Source organism: Capra hircus, chromosome 3, assembly GCF_001704415.2.
Source record: "Capra hircus breed San Clemente chromosome 3, ASM170441v1, whole genome shotgun sequence".
Taxonomy (NCBI): Eukaryota; Metazoa; Chordata; class Mammalia; order Artiodactyla; family Bovidae; genus Capra; species Capra hircus.
This window is the reverse complement of record NC_030810.1, coordinates 8,094,791-8,120,569: the sequence shown is the minus strand read 5'-3', so window position 1 is coordinate 8,120,569 and position 25,779 is coordinate 8,094,791. Positions and strand designations below refer to the sequence as shown.

Below are 25,779 nucleotides of genomic sequence, written 5' to 3'. Positions count from 1 at the left end.
TGTACCTTAAATCTTCAGGTATCAATAACCTCCAAATTTATCTATAGAGATAATGTAATCTTAACCAAAATCCTAGCAGACTTTTTTCAGAAGATAAATTGACGAACTGATTCTAAAATTTATATGGAAATGTGAACAACTTAAAATAGCCAAGACAATCTTAAAAAAGAATAAAGTAGGAGGGTTTACTCTACCAGATTTTAAAACTTATCATAAAGCTACAGTATCTAAGACAGTGTAACATTGGCATAAGGAAAGACAATTAGATCAATGAAACAGAATAAAAGTCCAGAGAAGACCCATGTGTCTATGGTCAGTGGATTTTTGAAAAAGCAAAATCAAAACCAGAGAAAACACAACAGCAATTCATTGGGAGAGCCCAGGAGTTCTTTTTAATAAATGATGCCAGAGCAACTGGATATCCATATGGACCATAGACCTAAATGTTAAAAGTATAAAGCATCCATAAGAAAAGCATAGGAGAATATCTCTGAAATACTCAAATCTTTCTTAGAAGGGAAAAGGACAAACAGTAAAAGAAAAAAATGGTGTTAGTTGTCAAAATGTCTGCTCTTTAAAAAACAGGACAATTAAAAGACAAGCCACAGACTAGTAGAATGTATTTGCAATTCATTTATCTGATCAAGGGCTTGTGGTCAAGAAATAGAAAGTAGCCAACAAATTAAGAAATAATAATAAACGGGCCAAAGACTTGAACAAGAACTTCACATAAGAAGATACACGAATGGCCAACAAACATACAGCATCATGAGTCATCAGGGGAAATGAAACTTCAAGCCCCAGTGAGAAACCACAGTGTATTAGAGTAGATGCAGTTACGAAGACTGACCATCCCAAACACTGGTGAGGCTCTAGAGCAACCAGAACTTTGATATCTTGCTGATAGGAGTATAAAATAGGCAATCAATCATTTTGGACAATTGCTCGGCTGTCTCTAATAACATTACTACTAATGTTGTGTGCACACGTAGTCGCTCAGTCGTGTCTTATTCTTTTTGACCCCATGGATTGTAGCCCGCCCAGCTACTCTGCCCATGGGATTCTCCAGGCAATAATACTGAAGTGGGTAGCCATTCTAGTCTCTAGAGGATCTTCCTGACCCAGAGATCAAACCCAGGTCTCCTGCAGAGATTCCTGCAGGCAGATTCTTTACTGTCTGAGCCACCAACATTAATGGTAACACATATTAACACCTATCCTAAGACCCAACACTTCCACTTCTGGGGACACACTCTGGAGAAATGAATACATCCATCCGTAAAAAGACATTTCTAGGAACATTCATAGCAACTTTGTAATAGTCAAAAACTAGAAGCACTCCAAATATTCATTAACAGAAGGATGGATAAACAAACTGTGGTAATAATTCTCAGCAATAAAAGAACAGTCTTATACACACACACACACACACACACACACACACACATGAATATGAATCTCAGATATGTTGAGCCGAGTGAGAGAGAATCAGGATGACATACTGTATGATCCTATTTTTATGAAGTTCAGGAGCCAGCAAAATTAATCTAATGGTACTGGAAACCAGAAGATGTTTCTGACAAAGAAGGATGGTTATGAACAGGAAAAGGGTCTTAGCTTCATGCCTAATGTTCTAGATCTTGGCCTGGTTCATGGCCAACTGGGTGTATACATGTGTAAACATCCGTGGCTGTGGACTCAACTGTAATCCACCACCTCTGCCCTAAATTTTTATGTTGAAGCCTTGACTCCCAGTGTGATGGTATTTGGAGAGGGCGTCTTTGGGAAGGTGGGGCTCCCATGAAGGGGAAAAGACCAGAACTCACTTTCTCCCTCCCACGATGTGAGGACACAGCAAGAAGGCAGCTGTCTGCAAGCCAGGGAGAGAGTCCTCCAGGAACCCGACCATACTGGCACCCTGATCTAGGACTTCTGCTTCCAGAACTGTAAGAAACCAAGTTCTGTGGTCTCAGTACCCAACACATGGTATTTTGTTATGGCAGCCCGAGCTGATGCATTCATTAAGCTGTATACCCAAGATTTGTATATTTTGTTGTAATGTAAAATTTATTTTAATAAGTACTAGTAAAAATGCCTTTATGAAAGCATTTACTGTAATGGCAATTACAAAAAAGACAGCTAAAATATTTGGGGCCCAGCATGAGATAACATTCGAGTCCTTCTTCAGTTGCTTCCAGTCTTTGCACATTGTAGAGTTCTCTTTTTAAAAAAAAATTTTGAAGGGGTTCAAATTTAGATCAGAAGCTCGCATTTACATGCACAGATTACCAAAGAGTCAGAGATTATTTTTCTTTCTTAGAGCACAGAGGACCTTGGGATTTAGCAGGAATGGATGGTTAACAGCATTGGGAAAGTGACCATGGGCACTGAACGAGAGATGCTCAAGAGTCAACCACGGCACTCTATACGAAGGACGCGATGTACAAAGACAGGGACACAGAGAGACGGGGGATGGCAGAGACCAAATCACTTTACAGAAATAGAGATCTGAGCCTCGGAATGCCAAGGTGCTAGTGGAATGAAGAGCAAGCAGGAGAGGAGGAACAGCACACGGAACGGTACCCCAGACATCGCATGCCAAGCAAATATTGACGCGGCGGCTCATCAGCTGTTGAATGGTAGTGTTTCCCAGGAAAAATTCATATCTAGAACTTCACATAAAAGTGGCAACTCAGAGCTGTGGAAGCCCGACAGCCCATCAGGAACTTTTTGTCTAGAAAACTTTTCCATTACAGGTACATGATGACCTACCTGGCCATAGAAATCCAGCTCAGAAAACATAGTAGAAACAAGGGTCACAGAGGGCTTCTGAGACTGACCTGGATACACTCTCCAAAACGTCTGTCCTCATGAAGCCCAAGACAGAAGGAACACAGGTGACCTCTGTGGGCCAAGCTGGACTCACTGGGAGGCCGACAGGAAGGGTTCTCATCTCCCCCTTGACTCCCCACTTCAGCCTGCTCTGTGGGTTGGAAGTGCCTGCCCAGCCTTTGGTGAAATTTCAGGCAGGCCACGTGCAAAGCTTTTCTAGTCACTCTTGGCTTATGAACAAATGGCTTCTTTTGCTGGGTATAAAAAGTGCATCTGAAAACTCTCAGAACTCCAACTCCTTCCGCCCATCCAGGCCTCCTGTGAAACCCCTGCTTCATGCTGTCTTCTCTCCATCCCCCTAATTGCATTTTGGGTCTCCAAAGCTTTTGGGGGCTCCTCAGAAATGCCATGTTGGTGGGGAGGTGGTCTCTGACTGCAGTTCTTGGGCACGTACAAAGCTCACAAGCTGGTCACTCATGACTCTCCAAGTTTCTATAGCCACTTCCTGCCAAGATCCACCTGGACCCTACCAGACAGCCTTTTGGGTGAAGTCCTTTTCAAAGTGGTTCAGAGCTGGTTCCTTTCCTTGGGGTCCACACTTGATTCTAAGAAAACACACGCCTCTGCCCTGCCTTTGGTGTAAATAACCCCCTACCAGCCCTCTCTCCTCACCTCCCATGCAGGCTGCCAGCCAGCTCACCTCGAGATGTTTCACCCCTTGTATCTCCCACATTTGAGATTTCTAAGACCCCTCTCCCCCATAACCTCTTGAAGCTCCCCTCACCATGGTCAAAGTGAGAAGTGTGTCAGTTAATTTGGTGTATCAACTTTCCTGGGACATGATGCCTAGATATTTGGTCAAATGTTATTCTGGATGTTTCTGTGAAGGTGTTTTTTCAGTTCAGTTCAGTTCAGTCACTCAGTTGTGTCCGACTCTGCAACCCTATGGACTGCAGCATGCCCGGTTTCCCTGTCCATCACCAACTCCTGGAGCTTGCTGAAACTAATTTCCATAGAGTCATGGATGCCATCCAACCGTCTCATCCTCTGTCATCCCCTTCTCCTCCTGCCTTCAATCTTTCCCAGCATCAGGGTCTTATGAGTCAGTACTTCACATCAAGTGGCCAAGGAATTGGAGCTTTAGCCGCAGCATCAGTCCTTCCAATGAATATTCAGGACTCATTTCCTTTAGGGTTTACTGGTTTGACTCCTTGCAGTCCAAGGGACTCTCAAGAGTCTTCTCCAACATCACAGTTCAAAAGCATCAATTCTTTGGCACTCAGCTTTCTTTATGGTCCAACTTTCACATCCATACATGACTACTGGAAAAACCAAACTTTGACACTATGGACCTTTGTTGGCAAAGTAATGTCTCTGCTTTTTAATATGCTGTCTAGGTTTGTCAGAGCTTTTCTTCCAAGAAGGTGCTTTCAGGATGAGAGTAACACTTAAACTAGCAGACTTTGAGTTAAGCAGATGACCCTCCTTAATGTGAATGTGTCTCATCTCCCAAAGTGTTGAAGTTCTTAATAGAAAAAAGACTAACCTCACCCAAGCTGAAAGGAATTGTGCCAGCAGATGGACTATGGGCTCAAATCACAGCAGTAATCCCCAACTGCTGGCCCGCCTGCAGATTTTCGACTCAGCAAGCCTCCACAGTTGTGGGAGCCAGTTCCTTGAAATGAATCTCTCTCTCTCAAGCTCTCTCTTTCTGTCTCTCTCTCCATATCCTGTTGTTCTTTTTCTCTTTCTGACCTGGACAGACTCAAGGAGCACCCTCCCATAGGGACCAATGGACAATTGAGGGCACCCTGACAATTCCCTCCAAACAAAACCTGGCAGCTACTCTCATCTCTACCCTCTTTTTAAAAATTGAATGTTAAGACATGAAAACATTTATGTGATAATTGGGGAGGAGCCAGTGTCCCGAATCCTGCCTGTTGAGCCCTTGACATGGGCATTCTCATCGTCTCTTGGAGTGTCCTGTATAGGTGGTTGGACGCTGATGATGTTGTTCTTGGCTCCTGAGATTTATCAGAGACAACAGGAAGCAGTGGCTCCTAATATATAATTCTGTTCAGTTTGGTTGCTCAGTTGTGTCCGACTTTTTGCAGCCCTATGGACTGCAACACTCCAGGCCTCCCTGTCCATCAACAAATCCCAGAGCTTGCTCAAACTCATGTCCATCGAGTCAGTGATGCCATCCAACCATCTCATCCTCTGTCATCCCCTTCTCCTCCTGCCTTCAATCTTTCCCAGCATCAGGGTCTTTTCCAGTAAGTTAGTTCTTCGCATCAGGTGGCCAAAGTATTGGAGCTTCAGCTTCAGCATTAGTCCTTCCAGTGAATATTCAGGACTGATTTCCTTTAGGATTGACTGGGTGGATCTCCTTGCATTCCAAGGGCCTCTCAAGAGTCTTCTACAACACCACAGTTCAAAAGCATCAATTCTTCGGCTCTCAAATTTTCTTTATGGTTAAACTCTCACATCCATACATGACTACTGGAAAAATCATAGCTTTGACCAAATGAACCTTTGGTGACAAAGTAATGTCTCTGCTTTTTAATATGCTGTCTATGTTGGTCATAACTTTTCTTCCAAGGAGCAAGCGGCTGCAGTCACCATCTGCAGTGATTTTGGAGCCCAAGAAAATAAAGTCTGTCACTGTTTCCATTGTTTCTCTATCTATTTGACATGAAGTGATGGGACTGGATGTTATGATCTTCATTGTTTTTTGAATGCTGTGTTTTAAGCCAGCTTTTTCACTCTTCTTTTTCACTTTCATCAAGAGGCTCTTTATTTCTTCTTCACTTTCTGACATAAGTGTGGTGTCATCTGCATATCTGAGGTTAATGATATTTCTCCCGGCAATCTTGACTTCAGCTTGAGCTTCATCCAGCCTGGCATTTTGCATGACATACTCTGCATATAAGTTAAATAAGCAGGGTGACAATATACAGCCTTGATGTACTCCATTTCCTTTTGGAACCAGTCTGTTGTTCCATGTCCAGTTCTAACTGTTGCTTCCTGACCGGCATACAGATTTCTCAGGAACCAGGTCAGGTGGTCTGGTGGAATAGACCAGGTCTGGTCTATTCCTATCTCTTTAAGAATTTTCCACAGTTTGTTGTGATCCATAGAGTCAAAGGCTTTGGTGTAGTCAATAAAGCAGAAGTAGATGTTTTTCTGGAACTCTCTTGCTTTTTCTATGATCCAGTGGATGTTGACAAGTTGATCTCTGGTTCCCCTGCCTTTTCTAAATCCAGCTTGAACACCTGGAAGTTCTCAGTTCATGTACTGTTGAAGCCTGGCTTGGAGAGTTTTGAGCATTACTTTGCTAGTGTGTGGGGTTGCAAAGAGTCAAACACAACTGAGAGACTGAACTGAACTGAACTGAGATGAGTGCAATTGTGTGGTAGTTTGAACATTCTTTGGCATTGCCTTTCTTTGGGATTGGACGAAAACTGATGTTTTCCAGTCCTGTGGCCACTGCTGAGTTTTCCAAATTTGCTGGCGTATTGAGTGCAGCACTTTCATAGCATCATCTTTTAGCATTTGAAATCGCTCAGCTGGAATCTCGTCACCTCCACTAGCTTTGTTCCTAGTGATGCTTCGTAAGGCCCTCTTGACTTTTCATTCCAGGATGTCTGGCTCTACGTGAGTGATTACACCATTGTGGTTATCTGGGTCGTGCATATCTTTTTTGTATAGTTCTTCTGTGTATTCTTGCCACCTTTTTTAAATATCTTCTGCTTCTGTTAGATCCATACCATTTCTGTCCTTTATTGTGGCCATCTTTGCATGAAATATTCCCTTGGTATCTCTAATTTTCTTGAAGAGATCTCTAGACTTTCCCATTCTAACGTTTTCCTCTATTTCTTTGCACTGATCAGTTAGGAAGGCTTTCTTGCTATTCTTTGCTATTCTTTGGAACTCTGCATTCAAATGGGTATATCTTTCCTTTTCTCCCTTGCCTTTAGCTTCTCTTCTCAGCTATTTGTAAGGCCTCTTCCAATAACTTTTGTGCCTTTTTTCATTTCTTTCTCTTAGGAATTATATGTAATATATACTTGCTGCTGCTGCTGCTAAGTCGCTTCAGTTGTGTCCGACTCTGTGCGACCCCATAGATGGCAGCCCACCAGGCTCCGCCATCCCTGGGATTCTCCAGGCAAGAACACTGGAGTGGATTGCCATTGCCTTCTCCAATGCATGAAAGTGAAAAGTGAAAGTGAAGTCACTGAGTTGTGTCTAACTCTCAGCGACCCCATGGACTGCAGCCTACCAGGCTCCTCCATCCATGGGATTTTCCAGGCAAGAGTACTGGAGTGGGGTGCCATTGCCTTCTCCAAATATATACTTACATGTAAGTAAATTAGGTCCTTGTTACTATATCTCTATATAAATCGAGGCCCTGTGGGGAAAGTAACATTAGGAAGCAAAGGGAGCCTCACCACCTCCTGGTGGGACAGGTGGCTCAGTCCATGCTTCCCAAGGACAGATATGGAAACACAATTTCTCATAACCATCCAGGAATTTGTAGAGTGTGAAGTTTCCAGGAATGAACTTAATGAAATAATGAGGGATTGGCTTCAGGATTTTGTCACCATCATATTTATCGTAGTGTAGCTTACAAAATAGCAGAATGAGGGCCACCAGGACCTCCCTGGTGGTCCAGTGGCTAGGACTCTGTGCTTCCAATGCAGGGGGCTGGATTCGATCCCTGATTGGGGAACTAGGTCCCACTTACTGCGACTAAGAGTTCTCATGCCACAGCTAAAAGATCCACATGCCTCAGTGAAGATCACAGATCCTGTGTGCCTCAGCGAAGATCACAGATCCTGTGTGCCTCAGCTGAGACCTGGCACAGTCAAAGAAATAAGCAAATACACACACACACACATTTATATTTACGTAGCAAATACGTAAACCTCCTCCAGGTCAGAAATTGCTATTGCTTCCCTTGTGTCCATTCTCCTTTCTTCTTTCCTGTGGAACCAATTTACTGGGGACAGAAATAGACCTGATATGAAAACAACATACATTTTTCAGCTTCCTTGCAGGTGGAGGTGGCCAGATGACTGACTTTTTGACCCAGTTTGGCCACCAGTTGTTAAGTAAGCTTCAGGGAATCTCCTTAAAGGAGGGCAGACTCGGCTGGCAAGTGCCCGCCTATCCTCTGCTTTTCTCCTTTCCTCCATCTAAACTGTGGCTGTGACGGCTGGAGCTCTGGGAGTCGTTTTGACAGATGGTGGAGGAAAAGCTAGAAGGGACCTGGGTCCTTAATGGCTTGAGAAGCTGCTGTCACAACTTTCCAGACTTCTTTCACACAAGAGCGAAATAAACCTCTGCCTTGTTAGGCTGAGTTATTTGGGGTTTTTGGTTACAAGAAACTAAATTCAGTCCCAGCTGATATAATATCCAAATAGCCAAACAACAGGAACATGATTAATTAATCACAATCCAATCACACTATAGATTATTTTATAGCCTTTAAATCATGGTGTAGAAAAATATTTAGTAATATGATATACAGGCATACTTTGTTTTATTTCACTCGGCTTTATTGTGCGTCATAGATATTGGAAAGGCTTTTTTCTTTTACAGATTGAAGGTTTGTGGCAACCTTGTGTTGTGAGATGATGATTAGGATTTTTTAGCAATAAAGTATTTTCAAGTTGAAGTTCGTACAGTTTTTTAGACATACTACTATTGCACACCCAGTAGACTGCAGTGTAGTGTAAACATACTTTTATATGCATTGGGAAACCAAAACATTCATGTGGCTTGTTCTTCTACAAAATTCACTTTATTATGATGATCAAGAACCAAACCCTCAATATCTCAAAAGTGTGCCTATATTGTTAAGTCGGTTTCAAGATGCTGTGTATACAAGATCCCAATTTATGAAGAGAGAATATGCATAACACATAGGAAAAAAGACTTGAAACAGTTGCAACACACAAAAACTTCTGGGTGGTGGTGATGGGGTGAGTTTTCTTGTATTTAGTATCTAAAGTTTCCTAATTTTGTGATAGGAGAGCAACAGTGGAGCTTTTTTTTTTTTTAAAGGAAGTTGTAGAGTTTTAAAAAATATGAACAACTGAAACACTTGTGTTATTTTTTAAACACAAGACGCTCTTGTAGCTCTGCCAAGACTTTGCAGATCAAACCCTGTTACACTGTTTCATGAACCAGCCCCTCGGGATTTGCTGTCTCTTACCTTGTTCTCTTGGCTCCCGGGTCTGTCTGGGTTGGTATCCTCCAGAGATGCTTTCTGCTCTGCGGTAAATTCAAGGTCAGGGGTTCATTGACAGAGTTCTCATTTTCCAGTGGATCTGCGATGTGTGAGAAACGTAGGGAGTCAGAAACGTGTATCTCCCGTTTTCAGGCAATTCTAAGAGACTGTAGCAGCTGTCATCCTGAGAGGGGAAGGAAGTGGAGTGAAAAGGATGCCCTTCCCCTCAAGTCCCTGAAGAGGAAATTGCCACTCTTTGTGCTCTATTAAATGACCAGGAATGCCATCACTAACAAAAGTCATACTTACAGTACAAGACATTTCATAGCCATGCATATATCCATCCATCCATCCGTGCATGCACAGTCGAAAAAAAAAAATCATGAATGAACCTGAAAACTTGGATACAAACCTGGTTAATGTCTCAGAGGACAATAGAACCATAATCTGGTGTTATCCTTTCTACTGGACAAAATCCTTTGCAATTTACCGGTTGTTTAACGTCTAACTTTACAATGTCTGAGTCCTAATAGATGTTAAGTAATAAGTCACCTCCCCTAGCATGTCAGATCAGCTTAGGTGGGACTGTCAGTTAATGTTCTACTGTGACTTTGAATGGATCAGTTCAGTTCAGTTCAGTTCAGTCGCTCAGTCATGTCTGACTCTTTGTGACCCCATGAATCGCAGCACGCCAGGCCTCCCTGTCCATCACCAACTCCCAGAGTTCACTCAGACTCGCGTCCATCGAGTCAGTGATGCCATTCAGCCATCTCATCCTCTGTCGTCCCCTTCTTCTCCTGCCCAATGGATACCCCTCAGCAAATGAAATGGAGATTGTCCTCACCTTCCAGACCCAGATCACAAACCACTGACTCAGAGCACCAGCTCCTTTCCTTCTCAGGGGGTGGAAGGGAGAGACCTGGTGCTGGGTGGCCTGTTCTGTCTGCTCCTTGGCAGAAGAGTGTTTTCTCCTTGGACCCTGGATCAGGGGATGCTGGGCTGTCTTGAGAGTTAGCTTCAAGGAGGCAAAATGAGGGAGTCACTTTACAAATAAAACTGTAAGTCTAATGAGAGTATTTACAGTCTGAATGTAAGTGATGTCTTTGGTTGTGGGAGGGCGTGCTGTGGTCCCTACACTGGGGTCAGCAGCCTCCATTTGGCTTGGAGGCCACAAACTTAAGGCTCACACGTGCTAAGACCTTTCAGTTGTGTCCGAGTCTTTGTGACCCTATGGACTGTAGCCTGCCAGCCTCTTCTGTCCATGGGATTCTCTAGGCAAGAATACTGGAGTGAGTTGCCATGCCCTCCTCCAGGGGATCTTCCCAACCCAGGGATCGAACCCACATCTCTTACGTCTCCTGCATTTGCAGGTGGGTTCTCCCATTGTCAATCCCATTTCCCTTCCACCCTCATCTCAGACACAGTCCCACAGCCACCTTTTCTTCTGCTCAGGAAGACCCCCCACCCTGACCCTGGGCAGCTGTATCTGCTCTCTTCTGCTTGCCACACTCTAACTCTGTAAGCCCCCAGTGGGATAGCTGATAACTCCATGGACCATTACACACTTGAAATGTGGCTTGTGTGACTAAAGAAGTAAATTCTTCATTAAAAAAAAACTTAAGCTAATTTAAATTTATATGTAAAAAACAGAGTCAATTTCATTATTGGAAAACTTTTGAGGATATTTGGAGTAATTTGAGGATTGTCTCTACTTTAACTTCTGGCTGTACATTTAATAAATTTTCTGGCTGTAAACGACTCTTTAACTGTGCATTTTATGAAATCTAAATCCAGATCGAGAATTTCCGGTGAAAATTTAGTATGCAAATTGAGAGAGATTGTAAGAATAAAATACTCAACAGATTTTCACAACAGTGGAAAAAAGGAATATAAAATATCTCATTACTAATTTTTATATTGATTATTGACTACATGATAAAGTAATGGTATTTTGGACATATTGGGTTAAATAAAATGCATTGTTAAAACCAATTTTAGTAATTTCTTTACTTTTTAATATTACAGAAATTTAAATGACTTATGGGGCTTTCACTGTGTTTCTGTTGGACAGAGCTTCTCTAACCCTCTTCTCTGCCCAGGTTCTGGAACCAGAAGAAGGTGAACTCTGGCTCAAGCCATATTGTCACTAGCTGCACGATCTGGGATAAGTGACTCAATCTCTCTAGGTCTCAGTTATTATTTTTTTAATCAGTAATATGGGTATGGTAGGAACCACATTGAAATGCCTGCCTACCTCAGCCACTGAGTACCTACAAGTGCGCAAACAAGTTAGCTGCTGTTGTTTCTGGCCATGTCTTAATGCAACCCTCAAGGCTCCCCTAAAATATCGTCTTTGTGGGCAAGGGTCTAGTTCTTTGCCTTTGCCTCTCTTGTAGACGTTGACTCATTGCTTGCAATAAAATGACATCGTTACAGTACTGTGGTTTTTCTCAAAGGGCGGAGACTCCCACTTCTTTGTATGTGAGTATGTGCTTTTAATTATTTTAAAAATTTTATTTATTTCTGTGGCTGCCTGTGATCCTAGCTGCAGCACGCAGGGTCCTTGCTGCAGTTCCTGGATGCTCTGGCTGTGGCACACGGGCTCACTAGCTCCGTGGCACGTGCGATCTTTGTTCCCCAACTGTGGATCGAACCCACATCCCCTGCACTGCAAGGCAGATCCTTAACCACGGGACCGCCAGGGAAGTCCCTGCTTTTAACTCTAACGGAAATTTTCAAACATACAAAAGCTGAGAGAGTAGTGTAGTGTATCAGCCACCCTGCTCCCACGGCCACAGTCTTCCCATCCCCATATTGCTCTTGCTTGGCGGGGTACTCAGCACACGGTTCTGTTTGTGGTCGATGGCAGACCACCACGCTTCCTTTGCTGCTCCTTCCATCGAGCAGTCGAGTCAGTTTCTCCATCTGCTGTCTTCAGGACTGGCCTTGTGAGCTGCGGGGGCCATAGACTGTGGTGGAAGCGACTGTTGGGCTCTGGCCTGGGTCTCAAGACCTGGCGGCTTCTGCTCCTGCTCTCTGGGAACCTGCCACCTCGTGGACAAGCCGAGCTAGCCTGCTGGAGGGCCAGCGACCACGGGGAGCAGAGACAGACAGTCCCAGCTGAGGCCCTCTGGGACCAACCAGCTCCCTAGCGGCCCGAGAGGCTGTCCTTGACCTTCTAATCCCAGCTGAGCCGCCAGTCCACTGCAGAGGTCAGACAAAGTGGTCTGGAGCCAGGAGCCATCCAGTCAACCCCCAGAATCAAGAGAAATAATAAACATCCTCAATTCCATCTCTATGTTTTAAGGGTGGTTTGACATGTGGCAAAAGGCTACTCGACAGATTTTAGCGCAAGTTTTGGAACGAATTAAGGTCTCCCCAGGGCACGCAGGGCAGCGTGCTGTCTGTCCTCCAGAGGCTAAGAAACTGTCACCCTCTCTACAACCCCAGCACGCTGTCCACCCAGCCCCTAGGCCAGCCACTGGCAGAGGGGGCTCAGCTCTGACAAACCCCATTTGTAAGTGTTTCTGGACTTATTTCTGCTCAACAAATATGCTTTGAACAATATGCTCTCAAATATGCTTTGAATATGCTAGATAAAATGTGCCAGGAAGTGGTTTAAAAGATTAAGGGAAAGGGATTTCCCTGGGGGTCCAGTGGTTAAAACCCCATGCTTCCAAAGTAGGGGTCTCAGGTTGGATCCCTGCTCTGGGAACTCTTGGAACTAGGATCCCATTTGCCATGCAGCGAGGCCAAAAATTTTTTTAAAAATAAAGGGATCCTGCTGTAAAGCTATTCCCAAGGTATTGTTATTCAGCCACTGTCATGTCCAACTCTTTGTGACCCCAGGGATGGCAGCACACCAGGCTTCCCTGTCCTTCACTATCTCCTGGAGTTTGCTCAAACTCATGTCCACTGAGTTGGTGATGCCATCCAACCATCTCGTCCTCTGTTGCCACCTTCTTCTCCTGCCCTCAATCTTTCCCAGCATTAATCCCAAGGTATTAATCTCACACATATTCAGGGCAAAAGAAACTCTCTGAAACTGTCTGGCTATTGATAGAGAGAGAACAGGATAGACTCTCACCACCCAGGAAACTCATTTTCCAGACATCGTACACATAGACAGCACCAAGGCTCCCTCCTAGAAGGCATGGAATCCGGGGGTGTACTGAGCCCTGGAACAAGACATCTCTTTTAAATAGAAGCCAGTCTTATTGGATCATTTGGTCAACACTTCCTCCTGTAGTATCTGCATCATCTTATTGGGGGAATTTGAATTCTTTGGATAATGGCTTCAGAAAGTTCCACCTTATTGGACCTGTCCTTGATCATTCTCGATGCCTTTTATTCTCCTTTCATTTAATAGGGGTCTTTTAGCTCCACTGACTCCAGCTGGATATTAACCAGCAGCTGTGACCGCCATGCCCGGTACTGACCTGCTGGGTGGCCGGCGTTCCCCTCAGAAGCGTCTCTGGCTTTGCCTCTGCTTCGGAGTCTCATGGCACGATTGAAGATGGAGTTTCTCTGGACTGGCTTGGTATGGGATGCTTTGTCTTGCGCCTTCTGGTCGGCATGGGGCATTCTCGCTTTTGAGAGGACCTCAGGTCTCACACTGGCCGGCTCATCAACTGCCCTTGAACCACTCACTGATTTCTCCTGTGGCTTCTCCAAGTCCTCAGAGTCCCTGGTCTCCATTGCAATAAGTCTGATTGCTTCTCAGGATGACTAGAGATCAGTAACTCTTCTCCAACATCCCTGGTCTCGAGTGCTCTAGGAGATAAAGAGACCAGTTTTCCGTCAGGGTCATCAGGCTGAAGTTGCCATGCGGAACATGGAATTCCGCTCCCATTCAGTTGATGAAATTTGCAATAATCTGTGCATCCTGGCGAACCACATCTTTGTCGACGAAAATTAGCAGTTTAGCCACCGCAATTTAGATGCATTCATGTCTCATTTTATAATTGAGGTTTGTTCATTCTGCTCAGAAGCTGCACTTATGGGGAAAATGCTGAAAGTGGCTTGTGGAGCTAACTTGCAAGTAAACATTTGCTGAATAATTCAAGACAGTGTAGCCAAACCGGTGTGGGGAGGAAAGGAAGATGTATGGACCCAAAAAAGAGCGAGCTGTGGGAAGAATAGGAAGGGCTGTCAGCGAGTGACAGGTCCCGAGACAATAACTTTAGAGATGGGAAGTCTGAACCCTGCAAGGGCAAACCTCTTGCCGTCCACTGGGAGCCAAGTCTGGTTGGTGGCTTAGTGGCCTCTCTGATAAGATGAGGCTGTCCGGCAGCTGCAGGAAGCACAGGGCCTCCCTGATCCCACGGTTACCCCCTCAGCTGGAGTAATAGAACCGTTACCTCCTTCTAGGGTGACCACAGGCTTCCCAGGTGGCGCAGTGGTAAAGAGACCGCCTGCCAATGCAGGAAGTGCCAGAGACTCGGGTTTGACCCCTGGGTCGGGAAGATCCCCTGGAGGAGGGCATGGCAACCCACTCCAGTATTCTTGCCTGGAGAATCCCACGGACAGAGAAGCCTGGTGGGCCACAGTCCATGGGGTCACAAAGAGTTGAACACGACAGAGTGCGCGCGCAAACACACACACACACGCACACTTGAAGAATCAGCCCAGAGACCAGAGCACTATGGTGTTAAGATGGGATCCTGCCCTAAGGAAGCTCAGTTGGGGGCAGCGGGAGTTCCTTCACTGTCAAGGTCAGCTGTGCAGCCCCAGCAAGACCACCATGGTCCCAGCATCCAGGTCTCTGATCCATAAATGCCGCATGTGCACCATGGGAGCGGCTGGACAGCTGCTGTCCTGCTGGCTAAGCCCGGAGTTCCTTGGAGAATCCGGCTGCATTAAAAAAAAATTGTTTATTTTTGGCGGTGCCGGGTCTTGGTTCGTTGTGGCCTTTCTCTAGTTGTGGTGAGTGGGGGGTATTCTTCATTACGGTGCCAGGCTTCTCACTGCAGCGGCTTCTCTTGTGGTTGAGCACAGGCTCTAGAGCCAGGCTCAGCAGTTGCGGCTTTTGGGCTTAGTTGCTCTGGGATCTTTCCAGACCAGGGATCAAAGCCATGTCCCCTGCAGGAAGGTTATTTATCACTGAGCCACCAGGGAAGTCCCTGGCTGCAATTTCAGGTAGCCAGAGAGGAGATAGCAGTGGCTAAGAGGTCACATTTAGGTGCTGGCACGTGGGAGGGCATTGTTTATTACAGACACAGCAAGGAACCCACAGCTGGTGGGCAGGTTGGGCAATTTGCACTGAAAGCAGGTTTAACCCGAGTCAGCAAGGGTGGTTTAGTTGCTGAGTCATGTCTGACTCTCACGACCCCATGGACTGTATAGCCCACCAGGCTCCTCTGTCCATGAGATTCTCCAGGCAAGAATACTGGAAGAAGTTGCCATTTCCTTCTCCAGGGGATCTTCCCAACCCAGGAATCGAACCCAGGTCTCCCGCATTGCAGGCAGATTCTTTACAGACGGAGCTACGTGGGAGGCCCTCGAGTCAGCAAGATGTAACTACAAAGAAAGTTCAACTGTTCTGGGACAATGACATAGAAGGGGAGAGGATGGGATGGTTCTGTCCCAGCCAGGTGAGCGGGAACCCCTGCTCTCTGCTCTGGTGAGGACTTGCCCTCCACAAAGGGGCTGAGTGGTCGAGCAGAGGAGCCCCCTGAGGGACAAGGTCATTACAGTTAAGCCCTCTGAGGCCCGGGACAGGAGGAGCTGGAATGAGGATCACAGGCAAGGACAGAATTCAGCTGTGGATTTCAGAGCTGTCTGAAGGTGGCCATGAATTCTTGGGTCACTGGAGGAGTCCAGACAGAGACTGTTGGGACTTTAGGACTCAGTGACTCTGACCTATGCCCTCCAGGCCCAGGGCCTAGACACTTCCATCCTGAGGCTGTTCTTAGCTTAGAGTTGATCGGAGGCAGTAAGTGGGCAGGCATCCCCTGGACAGGTAATGCAGGAGTGAAGAATGTGCTGGGCCCAGTCTGAGGAGGTCTCTGAACTGGGTTTGTTAACTGTATGGTTCTGAGTTCTGACAAACACGGACAGTTCACGTAACCACAGTGGAGACACAGGACATTCAGTCACCCAGAAATCCACATGTGCCATGATAGTCAGCCCCTCCCCTGCCCCTGGCCCCCAGAGACCACTGACCTGTATCTCTTCCCCTAGTTGGCCTTTTCATGACTATTGTGTCGATGGAACTGCAGCCTTTGGTGTCTGGCTTCCTTTGGCTGGTGTGGTGCATACGCCACACAGCCCAGTTCTATCAGTAACGATCGCCAGTGTTAAGAATTCGTGGAAGCTAATACAATATATCGTGAAGGGCTCTCTGCTGGCAGTCAGGAAACTTAGGTTTGAATCTCCGTATCCTGCTGCTTGTAATCACCTACTTACACGGGGCAAGTCAGGGCCTCAGTTTCCTGTCCGGGAAACACGGGGTTGAGTGGGTGTTCTTGGGGTCTCTTTAGCCAAGCCTCAGGGTTTCCTTGGTGGCTCAGATAATTAAGAATCTGCCTGCAAAACAGGAGAACCAGGTTTGATCCCTGGGTTGGGAAGATCCCCTGGAGACAGGAATGGCAACCCACTCTAGTGTTCTGGCCTGAAGAATCCCAGAGGAGCCTAATGGACTATATAGTTCATGGGGTTGCAGAGAGTCAGACACAACTGAGTGCCTAACACTTTCACTGTAGCTAGATTTCAAATTCTGTGATCCGGGGAGACTCAGAGAGCCCTCAGAGAGAACCTCATGGTGACAGGAACCCTGGAGAATGTTCCCAAATGTCCCTATCATTATCTTTATAAGAGGGAGCTCTGAAAGCCTGAAAAAATGTGTTCCATCCTTAAGACACCATGGACACACATACACATGCAAACACATAATTTGTGAAACCTAGAAAAAACAGTTCTGAGTCCACCTCAATTACTGCCTACTTCAGGCAGATGTGTTCTAGCTTCGCAATGTTTTTATAATTGCTACACTTCTTCCTTATCCATTACATGCTGGAAAGCCCGACAGCCCTCCCCTGTCTTTGATTATTTTTCTTAAACTCCCAGTAGCTTTAAGGCCAATACCTTCCTGTTCCAGGTGGCTTCAGGGTGGAAGTGCAGGGGGTGGCTTTGTGATTGGAAGGGGGCCCTTATGGCAAAACCGCATAGCATCCATTCATTCATTAGCTCACTCCCTCGTGAGCATGAGTACCGTGTTGTCTACGTCTGGCACCTGCTGGTGCAGCGTCCACATATCTGTTCCATGTCAGCCCACACTCCCCCCTTAAGAAGCTCCAGACGGGCAGGACTCGGCCTGTTTTGCTCACTGCTGTTCCTGGTGTCTGGACACAACAGCACACTGTAAACACGTGCTGCTTGCAACAACAAACGAATGGTTGCGTTCCTTCTGTGAAGTGGCGGTGATCATTAGCATCATTTCATAGATAAGGAAGCTGCAGCTTTGGTCACTTGCCCAGGATTGCACAGCTGGTAAATGGTACAGCAAGGATCACAGCACATCTGTCTGACTTTGTTGGGGGAACCTGTGATGGGGTCAGAAGATGCTGTTGTAGGACTGGCTGGAGGTGGGTCCTCTCTTCTTGCTAGCTGTGTGGCTGCTGGTACATGAGCCAAGGGCGACCAATAGGCCTCCGAGCACTGGGCTGAGGGCCGGGGGGCCTGCTTGCATGAGTCAGTTGCCTGGGAGGTCAGGACTCATGGGAGTAGGTGATGAAGAGGGGTGTGGGTGAGCTGTCCACAAGCCCAGCTGTGATAATGCAAGACAGCTGCTGGAGGGGGGCTGGATGATGCCATGGTGGGCTCTAGGATATGTGTCTCCTAGACCGGGGCTTCTCAGGCCTTCATGTGCAGGGGCTCTAAAGACGCAGATTCTGACTCAGTAGGTCCAGGGCGGGACTCAGGATGCCAATGCTGTGAGTCTGAGGACCAGCCTTGAGCAAAACCACAGCATCCTCAACAGATGTGGGAGTGAGCGGGCCCCAAGCTGCCCTTCGCTTTGGGCAGGTCTGGGAGGCACTGCCGCTGGTAAGAAGTCCTGCTGGACAGCAGGGCTGGGATGGAAGAAGGGGAGAGGTCAGGGAGAGGACTGAAGCAGGTGCTGTCCCTTCAATGTCCCCTTCTGCCTCTTACAAAGGAAAGAAGTGCTGGGGTGGAGGGGTGGTGGAAAACAAGAGGATATGGAGAAAGTGTCCTCCAGGGGCCAGGGCGTGAAGCACGTGTGGGCTCTAGACGAGAGCCCTGGGAGCCTGCTCTGAACAGGCCTTCTAGGTGCTGGGGGGCCCAGTAAGACCTGGCTGTGCCTTCCTGTAGCTAATGGGGGCCACAGGAGGGAGTAAGGACTGTAGGGCAGGGAGGCAGTGATGGACAGGAGCAGTGTGAGGTGTTTTGCCGGGAAGGGTTGTGGTGAACAGGTCACAGGGAGACCTGAGTCAGGGAGCTTCATTCTCATGCCAATCAGAACATCCTGGAGGGTAGCTCAAGGTCAGGGTCTAGGGCCAGGGCCTTGGGCTTGGGCTCAGCCAAGCAGGAGTTAAGCAGGGGGAGACCCTGGTAGCTTCAGGCAGGAACACTTAGGGAAAAGGCTCAACAGGACCACACTGAAGACTGCCTTCATCTCCAGGGAGGCTCCAGGGCACTGCGACCCTAGGATATGATAGCTATCGGGGGGATTGTGACCTGAAAGGGGTGGGAGAATGAAGGCCCCTTAGCTGTGACTTGACATGACAGCAGATAGGGCCTGAATGCACTGGCTCAGGGGCAGGCAAGTTGAGGCCCTAAGGAGGAAGCAGGCTGGCTCAACCCAGCTCACCAGCATCATTTCATTCCTGTCCTAGAATTGAATTGGTGCCTAAGACTCCTCCCAGGTAAGCAGCAGTATTTGCCTTGAGCTATAAACGACAAAGACCTTTTTCTTTTCTTCTCTTTCTTTCTTCCTTCTTTCTTTCTTTCTCTCTTTCTCCCTTTCTTTCCTTTTCTCTCTCTCTCTTTCCTTCCCCTGGGGCAAAGAAGGAAAGCTAGTGAGGAAGATTCTGGGCACACCAGATGAAAAAGCATGAAGTTTCCGGCTTGGGAGGAAAGCCTCAGCATGGAGGAAAGTCGCCCCGGGAGCTGCTCTGCCGTCGGGATGACCTTCACTGTGAGAATCACAGGTGTAACACGTGACGGCTGCAGAAATTGTTGTAAAGCAGTTGACCACAGGGAAGACCGCTGCTGCCCCGGAGCCTGGAGGAGATGCCACTGGGAGTGTCTTGGTGTTCTCAGTGGGAACAAAGGAGAGGAAGGGAATGGGAGACCCAAGAGAACAGGAGCCTCAGAGAATCTGAAGCGGAAATTCAGAAAGTGGGGAACAGGTGGGGGGGGAGGGGCCAAATCAGAAAGGCAGCAGGAGAAGGGGAGTTGGGTAAGGTCCAGACACCCATGGGCTCTGCACATGGGGTGAAGCTCCGGCTGTGCTGTGGCCCTGCTGGGGGGCTGGCTTGGCTTTAGGAGGTGGCAGGGTCCTTGTAAGACCCAGACCAAGGTGAATTGGAAAGTTGAGTGTATAGAATACAAGGGAGCGGAGAGGGAGTGGGGAGGGGACAGGCACAGTGGGGCAGGAGGGCTCAGGTTCAGTTGGGGGGCCTCTCTAGAGCAAGTTTGTGCAGAGGCCTGGAGGAAGCTAGGGAGGAGCCTGGGGATGACGGGAGGCAGAGCTTCCAAACTGGATTTGTTGACTTGCCTTTGGCTCAAGAGGGAGAAAAGCAGAGATGAACCTTGGTTCTCCTTGCAGGTTGTTGAAGTGATACACTGGGAAAGAAAGCAGGACTTTGAAGGAGACATTAGGCCTGAAATCAAAGAGAAGACACATTTGGCAGGAAGCTGGACTTGGAAATGGTCCTTTGTGACTGTTGCTGAGCCTACCAGAGTACCCTGGAAGGCTGAATACGAATTACAGTGACAATTCCTTGAACAACGACTTAACAATAACAGTTTCTAATCCTAACTGTCTCTTTAGAAGTGAGAACAATAGAACACAGGAAGATTAGGGATGTTCTCAAGGCCATGAGGCTGCTGCGTTCTTCTGGGACTACATGCTTCCCGCTGAGCCTCCTTCAGCATTGCATCCTAGTAGCCCGGGACACACACACAAGACAGAAGTGGGTTAGACACAGGGACAAAATTTCTTTGCAGGATAAAATGGACGGTGATAGATCAAGTGTGCACAGCACTCCTTTTCCCAATAATGCAACAGAAATCAGTGGAATTAATTTTAAACCTGGGACCGAGACAGTGGTATAGAGAGGGTAAAGGCATTTCTTTTTCACAGGACAGTACTTAGATGCCAGAGAATGGTGGAACATCGATATGAATGCAACTCTATCCATCTATCGATCCATTACCTAGCTATCCACCATCTATCTATCCATCTATCCTTTCACCCACCTATCTATCCATCATCCATCCATCCACCGGCCTATCCATCCATCCATCTAGCTATCCATCCATTTATCCATCTGCCCATCTATCCAACTATCCATCTGTCTACCTATATAGATGGGCTGGCCAAAAAGTTCATTTAGGTTTTTCCATAAGATCGATCGATCTATCATCTATCCATCCATCCATCCATCCATCCATCCACCCATCCACATTACACATAACCTGCAACATGAGGGAGGAGAAAGTCAGAGGCTAAAAAACCAAACCAAATATTCTTGCTGGAAAAAAAATGGTTAGTGACAAACAAGGGAGAAGAGGTCAAAGCACCATGGAGCTGTGTCACTGTGGGCAAAGGAGGAAGGAAAAGGCCAGATGGAAGGATGTGGGTGTCTCCTGCAGGTTGTGGTAGGCACATAGGAGGGCAGAGAAACTTCAGGTAATGGAAGTTAAAAAAATTAAACCTTTTACTTTAGATTTATAGAAAAGTTGCAGACATTGGAATTTCTAAAGCAGCTCCTCAAGGAACTAAAGAGCTTTAAGTACAATAGTTAGGAGTTCAATATTTGGAGGTCCTCACACTTCAGTGGGGCTTCCCAGGTGGCGCTAGTGGTAAAGAACCCACCTGCCAATGCAGGAGACATAAGAGATGCAGGTTTGATCCTTGGGTTGGGAAGATCCTCTGGAGGAGGGTATAGCAACCTGCTCCAGTATTCTTGCCTGGAGAATCCCATGGACAGAGGAGTCCAGTGGGCTATGGTCCATAGGGTTGCAAAGAGCTGGACGTGACTGAGCAACTGAGCAGGTATGCGTGCATGCGTGTAGAGGAGAAGCATAAGACAAGCTGTAGGAAGCATCTCAAGGTGTAGAGCAGGATTTTCCCTCTTGCTCTGGGACTGCTGCTAAGGCCAAACAGGGCTTAGTTCTACTGAAATTTCTGCTGTAGCTTGCATCAGCCAGCCAGCCACCATGAGGGATTACTGAAGGAAGTATGCCTCCCCCCAGGAATCCTACCGTTATAGGACAAGAGGAAGGACTTCCCTGGTGGCACAGAGAATAAGAATCTACCTGCCAATGCAGGGAACACTGGTTTGATCCCTGGAAGGGATCCAGGAAGATCACTCATGCTGAGGGGCAACTAAACCCATGTGCCACAACTAATGAGCCAGAGCTCTAGAGCCTGTGAGCTGCAACTATTGAACCAGCATGCTGCAGCTACTGAAACCCATGCCCTAGAACCCTTGCTCTGCAACAAGAGAAGCCACCACAACAAGAGGGGGTTGCCCCTGCTCCCTCCTCCACCCCTAGGAAGGAAGGAGGATGTTGAGGTGGCTCTAGACCAGGTCTCCCACACCCCATCTCCCATCTCCCATCCCAACAGTCTAGCCTGTGCTAGAAGAAAGGCAAAGAAACTTTGAACAGTGTGAGTTTAAACTTTGGAAAACATGAACATGGTTGAAATGGGCAAAGGATATGAAGAGATAGCTCACAGAAAATATGAATCCTTAACAATCCATGAGAGATTTTCAACCCCATGCCTCATAAGAAGAGAGGAACTCCAAACCACACTGAGAATTTTTTTTTTTTTTTGCACCTATTACATTAGCAAAGAATCAAAACTTTGAAAAGTGATTGCTGAAGCTGAAGAACCAGAGGCATCTCCCTCCCGAATTGTCACTGGTAGGATTTTACCTTGATTCCATCCCAATGAAGGCAGTTTGGAACCCTCTATCAAGGTAAAAAGCATATATGTTTTAACCCAGCAATTCCATCTGCAGGAATTTGCTCTATGGATCTACTTGCAGATGTGGGAAGTGGCCTGTGTACTAGCGACTCAGTGTAGCTTTGTCTGGGAGAAACAGATTGAATTTGCTACAATTTTAATCAGGAACTGATCACACTGTTCAGTTTGGTTCGGTTCAGTTCAGTTGCTCAGTCGTGTTCAACTCTTTGCGACCCCATGAATCGCAGCACGCCAGGCCTCCCTGTCCATCACCAACTCCAGGAGTTTACACAAACTCATGTCCATCAAGTCAGTGATGCCATCCACCCACCTCATCCTCTGTTGTCCCCTTCTCCTCCTGTCCCCAGTCCCTCCCAGCATCAGGGACTTTTCCAATGAGTCAACACTTCACATGAAGTGGCCAAAGTATTGGAGTTTCAGCTTCAGCATCAGTCCTTCCAATGAACACCCAGGACTGATCTCCTTTAGGATGGACTGGTTGGATCTCCTTGCAGTCCAAGGGACTCTCAAGAGTCTTCTCCAACACCACAGTTCAAAAGCATCAATTCTTCGGTGCTCAGCTTCCTTTATAGTCCAACTCTCACATTCATACATGACCACTGGAAAAACCATAGCCTTGACTAGATGGACCTTTGTTGGCAAAGTAATGTCTCTGCTTTTTAATATGCTGTCTAGGTTGGTCATGGAGAAGGCGATGGCACCCCACTCCAGCACTCTTGCCTGGAAAATCCCATGGATGGAGGAGCCTGGTGGGCTGCAACCATGGGGTCCGGAAGAGTCGGACACAACTGAGTGACTTCACTTTCACTTTTCACTTTCATGCGTTGGAGAAGGCAATGGCAACCCACTCCAGTGTTCTTGCCTGGAGAATCACAGGGACACAGGAGCCTGGTGGGCTGCTGTCTATGGGGTCGCACAGAGTCGGACATGACTGAAGCGACTTAGCAGCAGCAACAGCAGGTTGGTCATAACTTTCCTTCCAAGGAATAAGTGTCTTTTAATTTCATGGCTACAATCACCATCTGCAGTGATTTTGGAGCCCCCAGAAATAAGGTCTGACACTGTTTCCACTGTTTCTCCATCTATTTGCCATGAAGTGATGGGACCAGATGCCATGATCTTCGTTTTCTGAATGTTGAGCTTTAAGCCAACTTTTTCACTCTCCTCTTTCACTTTCAACAAGAGGCTTTTTAGTTCCTCTTCACTCTCTGCCATAAGGGTGGTGTCATCTGCATATCTAAGGTTATTGATATTTCTCCGGTGATCTTGATTCCAGCCTGTGCTTCCTCCAGGCCAGCGTTTCTCATGATGTACTCTGCATAGAAGTTAAATAAGCAGGGTGACAATATACAGCCTTGACGTACTCCTTTTCCTATTTGGAACCAGTCTGTTGTTCCATGTCCAGTCCTAACTGTTGCTTCCTGACCTGCATATAGGTTTCTCAAGAGGCAGGTCAGGTGGTAATGGTATTCCCATCTCCTTCAGAATTTTCCACAGTTTATTGTGATCCACACAGTCAAAGGCTTTGGCATAGTCAATAAAGCAGAAATAGATGTTTTTCTGGAACTCTCTCGCTTTTTCTATGATCCAGCGGATGTTGGCAATTTGATCTCTGGTTCCTCTGCCTTTTCTAAAACCAGCTTGAACATCTGGAAGTTCACAGTTTACGTATTGCTGAGGCCTGGCTTGAAGAATTTTGAGCATTACTTTACTAGCGTGTGAGATGAGTGCAATTGTGCACTATTAGATATGGACCTAACAGAAGCAGAAGATATTAAGAAGATGTGGCAAGAATACACGGAAGAACTGTACAAAAAAGATCTTCACGACCCAGATAATCATGATGATGTGATCACTAATCTAGAGCCAGACATCGTGGAATGTGAAGTCAAGTGGGCCTTAGAAAGCATCACTATGAATAAAACTAGTGGAGGTGATGGAATTCCAGTTGAGCTGTTTCAAATCCTGAAAGATGATGCTGTGAAAGTGCTGCATTCAATATGCCAGCAAATTTGGAAAACTCAGCAGTGGCCACAGGACTGGAAAAGGTCAGTTTTCATTCCAATCCCAAAGAAAGGCAATGCCAAAGAAGGCTCAAACTATGGTACAATTGCACTCATCTCACATGCTAGTAAAGTAATGCTCAAAATTCTCCAAGCCAGTCTTCAGCAATACGTGAACCGTGAACTCCCTGATGTTCAAGCTGGTTTTAGAAAAGGCAGAGGAACCAGAGATCAAATTGCCAACGTCCGCTGGATCATAGAAAAAGCAAGAGAGTTCCAGAAAAACATCTATTTCAGCTTTATTGACTATGCCAAAGACTTTGACTGTGTGGATCACCACAAACTGTGGAAAATTCTGAAACAGATGGGAATACCAGACCACCTGACCTGCCTCTTGAGAAATCTGTATGCAGGTCAGGAAGCAACAGTTAGAACTGGACATGGAACAACAGACTGGTTCCAAATAGGAAAAGGAGTACGTCAAGGCTGTATATTGTCACCCTGCTTATTTAACTTCTATGCAGAGTACATCATGAGAAACGCTGGACTGGAAGAAACACAAGCTGGAATCAAGATTGCCTGGAGAAATATCAATAACCTCAGATGTGAAGATGACACCACCCTTATGGCAGAAAGTGAAGAGGAACTAAAAAGCCTCTTGTTGAAAGTGAAAGAGGAGAGTGAAAAAGTTGGCTTAAAGCTCAACATTCAGAAAACAAAGATCATGGCATCCGGTCCCATCACTTCATGGGAAATAGGTGGGGAAACAGTGGAAACAGTGTTAGACTTTATTTTGGGGGGCTCCAAAATCACTGCAGATGGTGATTGCAGCCATGAAATTAAAAGACACTTACTCCTTGGAAGAAAAGTTATGAGCTACCTAGATAGCATATTCAAAAGCAGAGACATTACTTTGCCGACTAAGGTCCATCTAGTCAAGGCTATGGTTTTTCCTGAGGTCATGTATGGATGTGAGAGTTGGACTGTGAAGAAGGCTGAGTGCCAAAGAATTGATGCTTTTGAAGTGTGGTGTTGGAGAAGACTCTTGAGAGTCCCTTGGACTGCAAGGAGATCCAACCAGTCCGTTCTGAAGGAGATCAGCCCTGGGATTTCTTTGGAGGGAATGATGCTATAGCTGAAACTCCAATACTTTGGCCACCTATGCGAAGAGTTGACTCATTGGAAAAGACTCTGATGCTGGGAGGGATTGGGGGCAGGAGGAGAAGGGGACAACAGAGGATGAGATGGCTGGATGGCATCACTGACTCGATGGACGTGAGTCTGAGTGAACTCCAGGAGTTGGTGATGGACAGGGAGGCCTGGTGTGCTGTGATTCATGGGTTGCAAAGAGTCAGACACGACTGAGCGATTGAACTGAACTGAAACATTTCCATCAGTGGAATCAGATGCAGTTGTATTTATCAAGAAAGAATCCTAGGATATCTCAAGAAAACAAAAGGGTAGAAGAGTATCATGTTTTCCCCAGTGTAAAAGGGGAAAATAAATTTATGTTTATTTGGATGTGCCTG

At 46.5% G+C, this 25,779-nt stretch overlaps 1 protein-coding gene across 2 annotated transcripts in view; it reads right to left on the bottom strand.

The window, feature by feature from the left end:
* The window catches only part of NGEF (neuronal guanine nucleotide exchange factor), a 127,663-nt gene that overhangs the window by 81,011 nt on the left and 20,873 nt on the right, over window positions 1-25,779 (bottom strand). For both annotated transcript variants that reach the window (XM_018041089.1, XM_018041090.1), the window contains 2 exons: window positions 13,507-13,840; window positions 9,053-9,167 (listed from right to left, as the gene is read on the bottom strand). In XM_018041089.1, the coding sequence (XP_017896578.1) occupies window positions 9,053-9,167; window positions 13,507-13,765 (374 nt within the window). In that variant the 5' untranslated portion in view covers window positions 13,766-13,840. The remainder of the gene's footprint in view (window positions 1-9,052; window positions 9,168-13,506; window positions 13,841-25,779) is intronic.